Source organism: Osmerus eperlanus, chromosome 14 (assembly GCF_963692335.1).
Source record: "Osmerus eperlanus chromosome 14, fOsmEpe2.1, whole genome shotgun sequence".
In the NCBI taxonomy this organism is placed as follows: Eukaryota; Metazoa; Chordata; class Actinopteri; order Osmeriformes; family Osmeridae; genus Osmerus; species Osmerus eperlanus.
In genome coordinates, this window is record NC_085031.1 from 15,835,013 (window position 1) to 15,850,795 (window position 15,783).

General features: G+C 47.5%; 1 protein-coding gene and 1 long non-coding RNA gene across 2 annotated transcripts; both read left to right on the forward strand.

The window, feature by feature from the left end:
* Nucleotides 1-595: 595 nt before the first annotated feature.
* Nucleotides 596-14,396, forward strand: glis3 (GLIS family zinc finger 3; the record flags this gene model as incomplete). Its single annotated transcript, XM_062478624.1, has 8 exons — nucleotides 596-722; nucleotides 2,039-2,222; nucleotides 2,633-3,788; nucleotides 9,557-9,718; nucleotides 9,996-10,106; nucleotides 11,246-11,387; nucleotides 11,725-11,845; nucleotides 14,255-14,396. Coding segments are annotated over exons 2-8 (1,995 nt in total), but the record flags the coding sequence as incomplete, so codon positions are not given.
* Nucleotides 14,397-14,460: 64 nt separating this feature from the next.
* On the forward strand, nucleotides 14,461-15,634 carry LOC134034229 (uncharacterized). Its single transcript, XR_009932213.1, has 3 exons — nucleotides 14,461-14,610; nucleotides 15,176-15,346; nucleotides 15,431-15,634. It is a non-coding gene; the product is annotated as an uncharacterized LOC134034229 (long non-coding RNA).
* Nucleotides 15,635-15,783: the final 149 nt, after the last annotated feature.

Sequence of the window (15,783 nt, forward strand, 5' to 3'; positions counted from 1 at the left end):
CTAGTCCGGTGTATTTATTTTTTATATCTGGGCATAGGTTTAAAAGAGCGGTTGATTGCTGTTCAAGAGAGTGTAGGTTCAAGTTCCCCTCTTGTGTTAAGTGGCTGTAGATTAAAGCACCTGCTAAAAGAATACATTAATGTGTTAATTGAATACTCTCCTATACCTCTTTTATCCCACGATTCATAACCTTTCTGTGCCATTGTTTAGTTTCAGATGTGTCAGAAGAGGTAGACCTTCGAGGATCAGTCACAGGCTCTTTCCTCCACCTCCTCCGTCCTGTCTCCATGACTGTTCGGACTAGGAGCACAGTGGACCAATCCGAATCACTCCACCGAAGCACCCATTAAGACGCAATAGCTCAGACATGAACGGAAAGGGCTGTCAGCTCCTGGTGTCTCCCTCCGGCGGTCACCCATCCCTGGGCATGATCCCAGGGTACCAGCGCCCCTCCGTACGGATGCCCGCCCGCGCCTCTCTGTCCCCTGGACGCTGTGCCAGCTTGAGCCCCTCCTCTGGGGTGGCCCAGGGGGTCCAGACAGGAAGCTCTGTCCAGCTTCCTGCTCTGAGCCTCCGAAGGCAGGTGTTGACCAATGGGAAGCAGCCTGGCTTGCTGACCGCTTCCCAGCCCCCTCGTCAGGCTCCTGTCCTCCAGCTGTCCCCGGCAACGGCGGCTGCTGCTGTCAATCATACGTGCTCCGGGAGTGACAGTGGTTTTAAAGGTAGTGTTACCCTATTGTGTGTTAAGTAGGCTTAACACTTGGGATAGGCGTAGGTTTACATTTTACATTTAGTCATTTAGCAGACGCTCTTATCCAGAGCGACTTACAGTAAGTACAGGTAAGTAGGGTGAAGTGCCTTACCCAAGGACACAACGTCATTTGTCACGGCCGGGAATCGAACTGGAAACCTTCAGATTACTAGCCTGATTCACTAACCGCTCAGCCACCTGACTCCCCAGGTTTAGGGGTGGACAGTTGGGGCATGTTCTGACTAATGTCAAAAGACCACAGAAACATCCCCACCAATATGTAGCGGCAGATCTGGGGTCGTGTTGTAAGAAAAAAAAAATGAAAAAAAAACTTTTCTGTAGCATGTAAGCAACACATTGCACGACAAACTCTCGGTGCCCCTTTTATTAAAACGCTCCTACCCTCCATTCTGAAACTACAAGCGAACACACGTATTTTCATCCTTCACTTCCTCTCAATGCTGTCCTCCCAGCCCTCGCTGTGTCTCATTTATTGATAGGTAACCAAGCAGAAAGCTTGTCCCTAAATTATCAATGGAAGAAAAAGAGGAAGGACAGAACATCTCATTAGTAATTAACAGAGCAGAAAGCGTCTTGTTGGTTAGAGGGAATTCAAGTATTCATAAGCTTATATTGAAAATGAGAAGGTGAATAAAAAGGAAAAATACTATTCAGTGTTCGGGGTGTGATTTGTGTTCAAGGCCTTTGCTTTGCAGGTCCCTGTTGTGTCAACAAATGTGTTCGTGAAGTGAACTGTGATTGAATTATAAGTGTCTACATATTTGCCAAACAACCACATCAGTGATATACAGAGTGTACAGGGTTAGAGCTCCTGTGTGGAGTGTGTGCTCCAGCCTGTAACTCACTTTGAAAAGCTTGGTTTCATAATCAAGGAAATTGGGCAGGTTGTGGTTCTAGATCACGCTGTGTTTGGCTTGATTGATTAGGCTCTTGTCACAAGCAACCACCCATGAAAGCTTGAAGGGCCCAGAGAGAAAGGGCTTTATTCGTCATGATACCGAGTAATGACCACATATGGAAGGTTTATGATTAACCTTACCGCAACATTTAAGAAGAACTTCCCTGTAACTGTATTTTTGACATTGTCTCATTCCTGTGAAGTATTTATATGTAAATTATTTACCATGGATATCACAATTCAGATCATTTGGATTCAACGTGAGTAATACACAACTAATAAAGGACATGCAGACATGTGTTTGTTTGGAGGATGCAGTCTTTTGCTGCAAACATATTTGTATACGGTAGCTTTGTGTTGTCCTCCAGGTCCTCCAGTCACCAGGGCTGACATGCAGGTGTTTGGCCACCCGGCTGGGGCCAACCTCAGGGTGACCAGTAGCCCCATTGTCGTCCAGAACCAGACCCCCTACCCAGTTTCAGCCCTGGCTCACACGTACAGCTCCGGGGCCCCACACAACCAGGGCCTGGTGGTGCCCTATAGCGAGGCCAGGTGAGACGAAACAAACAGTCCCCCAGCTCAAATCAAATTTATTTGATTTGATTTGAACCCAGCTCTGTGGTTACAGCATGTGACTGCAGATCTAGAAGTCTCAGGTTCAAATCCTTCTCTGTGTGTCGATAAAAAACAAAAAAACAAAACATCAGCTCATTTAATGATATTGTTGTCAGCTTGTGTTCGTTGTTGAGGTTTTGCGCGGGTGCTCAGGGCAGGCCTGTCACGGCTGACCATAGGCGGAAATCCCGGGGGGGACAGGGGGGACACGACCCCCCCCATCCTGGGAAAAATATGAATTGTCCCCTCCAATAAATCACTTTAAACATAACTATGTAATTTCAATAATATTAATAATACGCAATGAAAGGAGTTGGAGGTTGACGTCCGATGTTGTTGTGTCTCAGGTCTCTGCTCTCCCGTGAGTCCCTGGCCTCCACCACCCTCAGCCTGGCTGAGACCCAGTCCGTGCTGAGTGGCCGACAGGACTGGCCCTACGGCTACCGGGTCCTCCCCCCCTTGGGGCCCGGCCAGCAGGGGTCAGCCCAGCCCAGCGAGGGGGCGGAGCAGCATAGCCTCCCCTCCGGCACTGCCATGTCTGGGGCCACCAGCAACTCCGCCTCCCTGCCCTCCTACCTGTTTGGAGGCGATGCCGGCAGTCCCCGCCACTCGGCCCGCTCCAAAAAGAGAGCACTCTCCATGTCGCCCCTCTCCGACGTGATGGGCGTCGACTTCAACTCCATCATCCGCACCTCGCCCACCTCGTTGGTGGCCTACATCAACGGCTCCCTGAGCTCGCCCTCCTCCCACCCCGGCCTCTCGCCCCTCCAGCCGGAGGTCTACGGACACTTCCTGGGCGTGAGAGGAAGCTGCATCCCTCAGGCCAACGCCCTGAGCTTCCCAGGCTCGGTGCTGGCCGTCACCCCACAGAGCAACCCCGTGTGCGGGAGCATGCGGAGGCTGGAGCAGGGTGGAGCTCTGGAGAGCCAGATGGCGAACATGGTGGTGGAGAAACAGTGCCTCCCGGAGGAGGGAGGGATGCTATGGCCTGCCGTGAGGAGCAGAGAGGAGCCCTCCGGCACCCTGCTGCCGTCCGTACAGTTCCAGCTGCAGTTCAACACCATCATCCGGTCGGAAAGCCCTCACCAGTGCCCCCCGCCCCCCTACCACTCCCACCAGCACCTCCACAGGCCTCACAGCCTCCTCCACAGGCAGATCCAGCCTCAGGCCCAGCCTCGAGGTGTCGCTCCCCAGGCTCCTGCACCTCACCCTGGGCACGGGCCCAGCTTCCAGCCCCTGGTCCCCATGCTGGAGGAGGAAGAGGGGGAGCTGGAGGAGTACGGTGGGGCGCACTACTGCAGGTGGATGGACTGCAGTGCCTTCTGTGACCTGAAGGAGGAGCTGGTCAGGCACATTGAGAAGGTCCACGTGGACCAGAGGAAGGGAGAGGACTTCACCTGTCTGTGGGCGGGGTGTCCTCGAAGGTTCAAGCCCTTCAACGCCCGCTACAAGCTGCTCATCCACATGAGGGTCCACTCCGGAGAGAAGCCCAACAAGTGCACGGTACGCAGTCTCCCTGCATTGTGTCGCGGATAAGCGTTAAGGTCCTTTAACCAATCAACGTTGCCGCCACCCACACCCTGCCTGACTACCGTCAGTTCAGTCCACTCCGTTAATCACAAAGGGAATTGACACATTCATGCAGCCCCATGTGCACAGTGGTGGAATTATGTTTAACAGTTCCAATAAGAGTTATTTTCCTGTAGCGAGAATGTTTCCCCTTAACTGCATGATTAGGTGTGACAGAGGTCTGCAGCCCTAGATATTCTTAGAGCAGAGACCAAGATGGATCTGACATTTTCTTTCTCACATTTAGCCCAACCTGTAGGATGAACTGAGGGGCCTGTCAACATTACTGTATTAGTAGTTCAGTTAGAAACAGGCTGTCTGAGGTCCAGTATAACACACAGAATTGTACTTTGTTATTGCCTTTGTGTGCTGTGATGTGCCTTTGTGGTCAGGTAGAAGGTTGGAAACGCAGTTTCTCTCCTTCCTCTTAATTCCAGCCACCGCCTAATTAGTGCAGCTCTGTGATAATTGACATGGGAGTTAACTCAATTATGTAGTTATTAAATCAGCACAAAAGCAACCCGACGCTTTAGATCTGGCAGGAAACCAGGCAGGCCTCCTACATGCCTCAGCCTCCCCTGTCTAAGTGCTCTCCAGTGAGCCTCCATGGGGGCTGGGGGCAGCCAAGAGCCTGCCAGCCAGCCCCAGACTTGGCCCTGGTTCTGGGCCCCAGGTCGGCCCGCGTCTGATCAGTGCTGGCCCAGTGGCCGAGAGAAGAGGGCTTGAATTGTGTTGGTCTTAAAGCTTAGTCTCCTTGGACCTGCTTCTGTTGAAGGGCTGTCTTTGTTCTCCAGACTGGCTGAGACAGGTGCTCTCCAAGGCTGCCTCTTACCTCTGATATCTTCCTGGTGAGGAAAGACTCCAAAACCTAAGGTTGGGATAGGATGTGTTTTTAACGGTAACGATAGCTTATTCAGATGTTTTTTTTTGTTTTGTTTTTATTAGACAAATTAAATCTACTGTTAATTCACTGTGTATCCTGTTGGAGTTGAAGGGAAAGGAGTATTCTAATTCCTTAACCCTAATAGGCCTATGATGTAGAGTACCAAGGGCTCAGACTCAGAATGATTCGCTGCTTAACAGTGTGTCATGCTAACTGTGGACCCAAAGAGAGAGTACGCCATACACGTCCTCGGATTATCCACGTCGCGGTTGAGAAATTAGAGTAGAGTGGGGTTAACCTTGCTGGGATTGCGAGAACACGACACTACAAAAATCAATTTGACCAAGTGACAACTTAACCGTTTGTGCCCGAACCACAGTGGTTTGGACCAATCAGCGTCCTATGAGGAACTATTGGCAGCTACAGGTGGTTGAAGTTAGCTTGTGATAGACAGATGGTTCATCCAATCACCTGCCAAGTATCTTTTTGAAAGTGCCTGCCCTTTTCCAAACAGTTTCCGAGGACAACTTCCCAGATGAATATGTGTAACAAACTCAGGTTTGAGCCTGATGTCTTACTCAGTCCCCCAGAATGCTGGAGGTTGGGATGAGTAAGAGGTCCAGCCATTTAAATGTCCCATTTCGCTGCTTTTGGTCGGTCAATTATTAACAGCTTGCATGCCTGCGGTCGACCTTTCGTTCCAAAACACTCACTTATTAGTCCTTGCCGGTCCTGTTGCCATGGAGGCTTTAGACGGTACATGGCTTTCTCTGCCATGCAATCACACTCAGGAAGAAAAGTATCCAAGGTCACGAACCACTGGGAAAATAATAGTGTGAAAAGTACCCCTAAGAGACTTTACAGTCTTTTCAGAAGTCTCAACCAAGTAGCAAAGGCTAAAACACTTCAAATCACAGTTGATGGTCAAAGATAGTCTTAATTGCAGTAACTTGGGAAAAGCAGGATGTAGATTGAGAAGGAACCAGTTTTACCTCACTAAACGGCCAGAGACACCTATTGTCCCTAGTCTGGGGAGTGTGTGTCTTTTGTGAAGAATAATTGACAGTTTAACTGGGCCACAAGGCACTGGCCCTAGAACAATGGGGCATATCTGATTACACAACAAACTGAAGGAGGCAAGCCATGACTTGTCACTGTGAGCTGGGACTGTGAGCATGTTTAATGGTGATGAACACATGCTTGAACACTACATGTGTGTAGAGTGTGAACCACGCCACTGGGATGTCAACACTGAGTCCATAGTCGAGGTTAGAGGAGTGTGTGCTGATAGCAATTCACTCATAAACATGTGAACTAGTTTTAATTTGTAATTTCTACAGATTTGCAGTTCCTTTATACAAAGCATCGCTGTTTTGTCAACTCATCTACAAACAAATCGATTTGAGAGATACGTTTGAGGCCTATCTAATGTTACCTACTATCCTCCTTTACTTTAGTTAAAATTATGTTTTGTATCACAAGTAGCCTTTTGTTGTTTGTTTTTTACTTTCTCCCTAAATAGTTACAGAGCAACTGAATTTGGATTTCTTTCAAATGCTGGCATGGCAAAGAAGTGACCTTTTTTCCTGTACATGTGTGAAATTATCTTGAAGGCAGGTCTTTGCTTCCTGGATGGTAGATCTGTAGTTTGTTTGAGAAGGTGGTGTGTGCCCAAGCAGCTGGGAATTCTGGGTTCTGTAGTTTAATGCAACTTTCTGGAGTGTGCAAGGAAGCCTCATCCTGTGACATACTGTGGGTGAGAAAGTTTGCCCTGGTTATTCGTTGCATACACAGGGCCACTTTGTAGTGTTTAGACACTGTGGAAATGTTTGGATAAGTGTCTATAATATCTACTAATCTTCACAGAAATGTTCTTAGTAGGGATAATAAAAACACCGCTAATTACTAAGAACTGTTAAGATTGATTGCTTGGCCCTTACAGTTGTAGAGTCAGAGTCAAACCGGTTCTCTGCTTAACTGATCTGCCCCAACAATTCCTGAAGGTGAATGTACTCAAGGAATCATGGTGCGCGCATGCGCTAACGCTTTGTTGGGTTTGAGCATCGAATGTAAGAAGAAACCACGTCAAGGTGACAGACAACCACAGCGGTGTGCTAATCCAGTTAGCTTCCCTGCAATTAGCAACTTGAAATTCAAGACCTGCTTGCCTCCACTGAATGCTGTGGGCTGATGAGATTTCTGGTTTGCCAAGATTTTTAGCGGCATCTTCACAATAGTTTGGAGGGAAATAATTCATTTTAGCGCCAGAAACTCTCACTTCAGATGGGTTTTGTCACAAAGACCCTCCTACCATCCTGTCACAGTTTGGCTCGCAACAAAGCACTAGAGTTTAGCTCTCCACACAAAAAAGTATGGTTCTAAAGATGCTGTAGCCAATACAAGTGTAGAACTGCTGTTCCAATACAGAATTACAGCCTGTTATTGTGTTTTATCTTATTATAAAGGAATGCATTCCTTTAGCAGGCGCTTCTTTCCAAAGCGATGTACAGAAGGGGATTAGAACCGGCAACCAGCTGCAGTCAAATGCTCTAACCACTGGGCTAAACCCATCTCCATCTCATGAATTTCCTCCAATTCTCATTCCCATTCACTTTAATCTGCTACACATAATTATATATATATCTTTTTACAACTGTTACCTCAGTGGAATACCAGTGAGCCGAGGGGAGGTGAGAGGGTGGGGAGGTAAGAATAAGAACAAATTTTTATTTTCAGTAATGGCCTGGCAAAAAGCAAAAGCTTTTTGAGGGAGAGGGGAAGGGGGCTATGGAAGAAAAATCTGGTTAAAAAGCACAACGGCACACAACCACAGCAGTACAGACATACAGAAAGGTTCACCGGGCCTTTCTCCAGACACGTTCAGGAGAGCAGGGCTCTGTATCCAGCGAGCGGGGGGGAGGAGAAGGAGTTGGCCTGCCCACAAGAGACGAGAGATTTAAACACAAAAACAAGACAGAGCAGAGATGAGAGGGGGAAGGGGGTGCATCGGGCACCGGCCTGACTGTTGGCACGGCGATGGCGCCTCGTTCTTCAACCGGGGGGCGTGGCCGTTTGCCAGGAGCTGTCAGAGGCTGGCGGTGGCTTCGAGCTGCTCCGAGGAGCCATGTCGCTGTCCATTCAGACACAATGTCCCTCGCGGCGGCTAAAAGGGTAGCGAGAGAAAGGGAGAAAGAGAGAGGGTGAAAGAGAAAACACACACTGGGTTGCTCCTGGTCACCGCTGCACTCCTGGCAGTGTGTTTGGGTCTGATTCTGGTCGTCACTTCTCTCCCCCCCCCCTCCAGACTGAATGAAGGGTTTACCCTGTCCGTGCTGTTGGCGGGTTGTTTTTCTGATGGTGTGACGTTGAGCTCTTTGTCCCTGCTTTGTTTTGGAGGGTCCGTTAATGGTCTACTTTGCTGGTGGGCACTTTCATAGTGAAGCTCTTTGGGACGGAGAATCCCGCTGTGTGAGAAGGACTACGTCCCTGTGTGTGAGGAACTTTCCAAAATGAGGCGGTCTTTCACACACTCTAGTCTACGTGCACCGCTGTCCGTCCCTGTGGAGAGGAGCAGGACCACAAAATCCACCTGTACTTGTGTCACAAATATCCTTTGTGTCCACAGTCCTTATACACTGTAAATAATCAGTCTGTCTGTATGCCTGAGGGTCTGTCTGTATAGCTGTTGGTCAGTCTGTTTGTCTGTATAACTGTTGATTTGTGTCTGTCTGTCTGCCTGAGTTTCTGTATGTTTTTCTGTGTGTTTGCCCCCAACTCACCCCCACACCCCACCTTCCATTCCTCTTCTTGTCCGTAGAAACATAGTTCATCAAAGGTAGTCTCTCTGGGAGAGGCCTGGCGAGGGGACAGCCTTCTGTGAGTGCTGTGAGATTTTCCCAGCAGATTTCTGGTGGAGCTGCTGTTGTTCTTCAGCTGGGAACTCATGCTTTTACTGCTTCAGAAGGTAGCCCTGCTAACGCAAGACATCATTTAATATTCTTAAAGTGAGACATAATGGCAGTTATTATGACAGTGAGATGTGACTTTTACATTCTCCATGAGGTTGCACCGGAATGGAAAAAGGTTTCTCCTTCGAGAAGCATTGGAATGTGATGAGTCAAATATTAAGCTTCATTTGTCGATTGAAAGTCCAGAGGGAGACGGATCAGTATGTGAGGAATCCAGTCTTGGGAGGAAGGATAATAAATTCGGTCATGGTATGTGATTCTGCCTCTGCTCTTGAGAAAGGACATTCCAAGGCTTCAACCACAGAGAGTAAAGTGCTGGTCTGGCAATCGAAATCCATGACACCTTGCATACTTCAGGAGTGAGGTCATCGGAATGCTCTTGACCGGAGAACAGTTCTGCTGACTTTAATAAGCATACAGTATCCATCATTTCCAGGCAGTTAGGAAACTAAACAGTCCACTACATCATCATGTAGCAGGAACTTATACAACTGCTCTCATCTTATGCCTTGCTGGGGGGGGTTCTAGCTCATTTAGTTGTTTTGTTGTTTTCACGGTGCTAATTGGCTACGAACCCCATGCATATAGACTGTGATTTGAACTACTGACACGATTATTATAGAGACACTGACCCCTGCTGGTACAATTGCCCACCACACCCCTTTCAGCTTGCTGCCATAAGCTTCTGAAGCCAACAGCTTGAAGAGACACAAGGCCACTGATGATGAATTCCTTGGTGTACAGAACAGACTTGTACTCTCACACTGGTCACCTCCCCTCCCCTCCCGGGCCCCCAACCCCCCCCCCCCCCTTCCCGCCCCCCACGGTGTTGTGAATCTGTGTTGTTCCAGTTCGACGGCTGTCAGAAGGCTTTCTCTCGTCTGGAGAACCTGAAGATCCACCTGCGTAGTCACACCGGAGAGAAGCCATATCCCTGCCAGCATCCCGGCTGCCACAAAGCCTTCAGCAACTCCAGCGACAGAGCCAAACACCAGCGCACACACCTGGATACAGTGAGTGCCACACCTGTCACCACACCTGGACACTGTGAGTGCCCCACCTGTCACCACAGGTGTAGACACTGTGAGTGCCCCACCTGTCACCACAGGTGTAGACACTGTGAGTGCCCCACCTGTCACCACAGGTGTAGACACGGTGGTTAAGCAAAGTTGGAGAGAAAGCAGGGCTGATTTTCTGCGTGTACGTGTGTTTTGTGTGTCTGTGTGTTTTTTTTTACCTGTATGTGTGCTTGGCGTGTTTGTGTTTGGCGTGCATTTGTGCATTTTGCAGAAGCCGTATGTTTGTCAGATCCCAGGATGTGTGAAAAAATACACAGACCCGAGCTCTCTGAGGAAACACGTCAAGTCCCACTCCTCCAGAGAGAGACACCTGAGGAAGAAGGTAAAACCACTCGTCCATACACACTGCCTCTCATCCGGTTCCCATCCACTCGTCCATACACACTGCCTCTCATCCAGTTTCCATACACTCGTCCATACACACTGCCTGTCATCCAGTTTCCATACACTCATCCATACACACTGCCTCTCATCCAGTTTCCATACACTCGTCCATACACACTGCCTGTCATCCAGTTTCCATCCACTCATCCATACACACTGCCTCTCATCCAGTTTCCATACACTCGTCCATACACACTGCCTCTCATCCAGTTCGCATCCACTCGTCCATACACACTGCCTCTCATCCAGTTCCCATCCACTCGTCCATACACACTGCCTCTCATCCAGTTCCCATCCACTCGTCCATACACACTGCCTCTCGTCCGGTTCCCATCCACTCGTCCATACACACTGCCTCTCATCCAGTTCCCATCCACTCGTCCATACACACTGCCTCTCATCCAGTTCCCATCCACTCGTCCATACACACTGCCTCTCGTCCGGTTCCCATCCACTCGTCCATACACACTGCCTCTCATCCAGTTCCCATCCACTCGTCCATACACACTGCCTCTCGTCCGGTTCCCATCCACTCGTCCATACACACTGCCTCTCATCCAGTTCCCATCCACTCGTCCATACACACTGCCTCTCATCCATTTTCCATCCAGTCATTATTCACACAGATAAACAACTTGTGTTGTTGCTCGGCTGCGACACCGAGCTTGTTAACATTGTTGGGTGTGAGAAACAATGCTCATTAACACACTGTTGCCGTGGAGGTTATCACCATAGATACAGAAATATGAGGTGAGCGGTTTCAGTCTGTAAAAGTTACAGTTTTTTAATGCTTCCACAGAAATATACAGTTAAAGGTATTAAGCCGTCAACAAATAAGCTGTCTTTTTTCATTAAGATTCATTAATCCTAGCACGTTATTAAGCTACAGTACATACAAAAATACATTCTGCATATTTTTTCTCTAAGTTTCTCTTGTCATTTTAATTGTTATTAATAGATCTATAATTATTAATTATAGATATTTTTATAAATATTTTGAAAGACTTTCTAACACAGCATCCTTCCTGTCTGAAATGTCTGACATTCTGTTTACTTTGGTCTGTGATTGGTCTACAGCTGAGGTGTTCGGTTGAAGTGACCCAAGAGGCACTAAAAGACTGCCTAACCATTCACCCTCTGCAACCCTGCCTCTCCCCTCTGGGTATGATTGACAGCAAGTTGGACCAATCCCCTGGTCCCTCCCATGACCTATACACAGGTATAAATGGTTACAGTAGGGAGATGGGTATATGGTTGGGTCTTTCACTGCAGATCGAGAGATCGCAGATTCAAACACCCCCCTCCCCCACCTCTGTACGTCGCTAGTGCTAAAAAAAATACTTTATTATTAGTAGTACAGTATGGAAAAGACGCTAGCTCAGACTTGTTGACCTGTCTTAGTACAGTTTTCATATGATTCATTAACTCAAGTATGGCATGACATTACACTTTTACATGTGATTCATTCGGCAGTCGCTTTTTTCGAAAGTGATGACATGGAAAGCACAGCAGATCAAGGATCAGAAGTGCCCAGCCCTGTTTTGTGTGTGTCACAGGTATTCTCTCCAGTCAGCCGGGCCATGCTGTCTCTCTGTCCACCCCTGCTGTTCCACACAATCACAACACCTCAAACAACTTCCACCAGACTCTCCTGCCCTCACTACAGGACAGTTACAGGTACTCTCCTGCCCTCACTACAGGACAGTTACAGGTACTCTCCTGCCCTCACTACAGCACAGTTACAGGTACTCTCCTGCCCTCACTACAGGACAGTTACAGGTACTCTCCTGCCCTCACTACAGGACAGTTACAGGTACTCTCCTGCCCTCACTACAGGATAGTTACAGGTACTCTCCTGCCCTCACTACAGGACAGTTACAGGTACTCTCCTGCCCTCACTACAGGACAGTTACAGGTACTCTCCTGCCCTCACTACAGGATAGTTACAGGTACTCTCCTGCCCTCACTACAGGATAGTTACAGGTACTCTCCTGCCCTCACTACAGGACAGTTACAGGTACTCTCCTGCCCTCACTACAGGATAGTTACAGGTACTCTCCTGCCCTCACTACAGGATAGTTACAGGTACTCTCCTGCCCTCACTACAGGACAGTTACAGGTACTCTCCTGCCCTCACTACAGGACAGTTACAGGTACTCTCCTGCCCTCACTACAGGACAGTTACAGGTACTCTCCTGCCCTCACTACAGGATAGTTACAGGTACTCTCCTGCCCTCACTACAGGATAGTTACAGGTACTCTCCTGCCCTCACTACAGGATAGTTACAGGTACTCTCCTGCCCTCACTACAGGATAGTTACAGGTACTCTCCTGCCCTCACTACAGGATAGTTACAGGTACTCTCCTGTCCTCACTACAGGATAGTTACAGGTACTCTCCTGCCCTCACTACAGGATAATTACAGGTACTCTCCTGCCCTCACTACAGGATAGTTACAGGTACTCTCCTTCCCTCACTACAGGATAGTTACAGGTACTCTCCTGCCCTCACTACAGCACAGTTACAGGTACTCTCCTGCCCTCACTACAGCACAGTTACAGGTACTGCTGATTCACCCCACTAAACGTTATCGTCCTGGACTTGTTGTGATCTTTGTATCTAATGAGATCTTATTTGATCCTTTCAGTTATATTTATATATTTTTTTATAGCTTAGTAGGATACTTTTGTATATAGATATACGACTGTAGATTTTAAATCTACATGTGTATATCTTTAAATTATGACCATCTTCAAATGACTAACCAGTTGCCTCAATCATTACCAAACAAAACCCCTTAGTCAGCACTTCAGAAGTCAAGTATTTAGATCCAGAATTGTACACCAAAAGGTTGCAGACTTAATCCATAGAAATGTAAACATAAAACATGGAAATAGTGTAGTAAATGTATATTCTTTATTACAAAGTTTTTATATATTTGTAATTACATTTTTAATCATGTTCATCGCCTCTGGAACAGCCAACTGTTCTTGGTCCATTTAAAATGTCTATTGGGCACCCCATTTGGTACATTCTATTCATTTTAAGTTCCCACTGGCACATTGCCTGCAGCCATGACTGAGTTAACTACCTCCCCCTTTTCTCTCTTTTTACTGATCTGCAACAAATAAGTACATTGGTTGTCATGGCTTTATGGCTATTACCACAGAGTTTGAATAATCAGATTAAGATAAAGATCTATTTTCTATCCTTTTGAAAGACTCCAATGGGCTTTTTGTGGGCTCTGCATCTCCGTTGTGAGGAGAGAGGCTGGGTAGAGCATTTACAGGTTGGGAACGGCCAGCAACACTGTTGCTTGGCCGGCCCAGTAAACTACATTCCTTCATACATCCACTTCAAAGTCGGTGAGGAGAAGGGGGTGTATTTCGAGTGTAGGCCAGCCAGATGCTAGGCCTCTAACTGGCTGTGATTGTGCAAGCAGCAGCAGTAGGCCTCACCGCAGGCTTCTGGGTAGACAATTGGCCTGTGAAAGCGGACCTTGCCTTGCCTCATTGGTCTCAAGGGCTAGCATTATCGGAAGCTATAGCCACCAACTGGAGTGGCTCAGGAATTCAATAAGTGAATCATAAAATCTGCAAAATACCATTTCAAGTCTGGATGGAGAGGATTGCTGTAATTACTTTTCTAGATGTTAAATCGATTGTAAAATCCATGCTGCTATTTCTCCCTGGTCTTTTATGTGGGGGTTTTCTGTCGTTATTTAACTACGGTTGGGTTAGTTACCACCTCAATCAATTGCATTGTCATAATTTCAATTCCTTTATTTAGCACCCTGATGGCAATAAGAGAATGAAAGATGTTATTCTGTAGCAGTTGTTTGGCATTTTTTGTTCAGCTATCAATTTGCCATGGCTCACTGTCGCAGTAAGATGTTTTTACAGTGCTGCGTATATTTTACAAGGGAGACTTGTTCAAAATGACTGCTGTTAGTTTTCAAAAAGTTACAAAAGGTGAACATATTTACATAGAACACTAAATGGGCAAAAAAACAAAACGCTAAATATCATTATTATACTATTCATATTTACCTAAACATGTCCTCCCTTTATGTTTGACTCGTTTCAGGTTTGTTGACAATTCTCTCCATCAGCTCCACCCTGGGGAGGACTGTGTGCCGATGCTTCCCATATGCCTCCCCCATCCTCCCCCATGCCTCCCCCATCCTCCCCCATGCCTCCCCCATCCTCCCCCATGCCTCCCCCATCCTCCCCCATGCCTCCCCCATCCTCCCCCATGCCTCCCCCATCCCCCCCCATGCCTCCCCCATCCTCCCCCATGCCTCCCCCATCCTCCCCCATGCCTCCCCCATCCTCCCCCATGCCTCCCCCATCCCCCCACAGTGATATCCCAGTCCCAGCAGCACCACCCAGACGTACAGAGCCTGCCCAATCCCTCTCTAGTGTTTAACCTTTCCCACCCAGGTACAAATCTCAGATTAGTGCACCTGTTGTTCAGGATTTGTTAGAAATTAATGATCAGATAATGATCAGATTACAAATGCTGCTCGTGAATATCGCAAGTAGGAGAGAGAGGGGTTGGGGGGGGGGGGGAATTCTGTCAAAATTCCACTGCGATAGTTATCGTGCATTGTAATCTAAAAATCCTATTAAAAAATGTGTGGGTGGTATGGCAATCTGTTTTGACAGAGACTTTCCAGATGTACATTGATCATGCAGTATGTCTAGTAGGCAGCAGGTGGTTTGTGTTTATCTACTAGGAAGAGCCAGCTTCAATCTCCTGAAGCTTGAAATAGATTGCTGCCTTTTCCCTCTAGACCTGACAGAAGCAGCAAAGATGTTCACAAACAGTGCAGCTTTTTTCTTGATGAGAGCAATGCTTAAAATCACTCCTAGCAAACTTCACATGAACCTGATATTTTAAACGTGATGGGTCGTGACAACTTCACTCACAGAGGATTCACAGCGATAAGACATTTTTTGTCTTTGGTAGTCAGAATAACTTGTTTTACTGTTGTCTGTATGTCAGGGTTCACTGGCCACGTCCAGATGATCAACTCTCCACCATACAGTGGTATCACTCTGCCTACAAGCCTTTGCCAGGTGATGCAATTTCCAGCATTAGATGACAACCAAGCTCTAACAGTAACCAATCAGAATGGAGACATTTCATCATCAAGAACTCCTGCAGGAACCCTTGGTAATATATACATTATGGATCGAGATACAAGCTGTAAATTCATTTGAATTAATTTAATAGAAATGTGTTTGTCTTTGCCCACAGAATTTGATCTCCATAGTGGATCCCAGGACTTGCATGGCAATCCAGTGAGAGTCATGCAAGATGACAGCTTCCTACACGTCAATGCTGCAGATCGCTGTCCGAGCCAGCTGTCCTGTATCTACACCGAGGGCTGACATCTCCCCTGTCTTAGAGGAAAATATGTATCAGAAAAGAAAGGATTTGTCTTCTGAAGATAACCATTGCCTTTAACCCTTGTGTTATCTTCGGGTCATTCTGACCCATCAGTCATTGTGACCCACCGTCGTATTGCGACAACTTTACCGCATACAAAAACAAAGTGAAGCATTTTCTTTTAACCGTTGGGCTGTCTCAGACCCCCCACATTGCGAAGG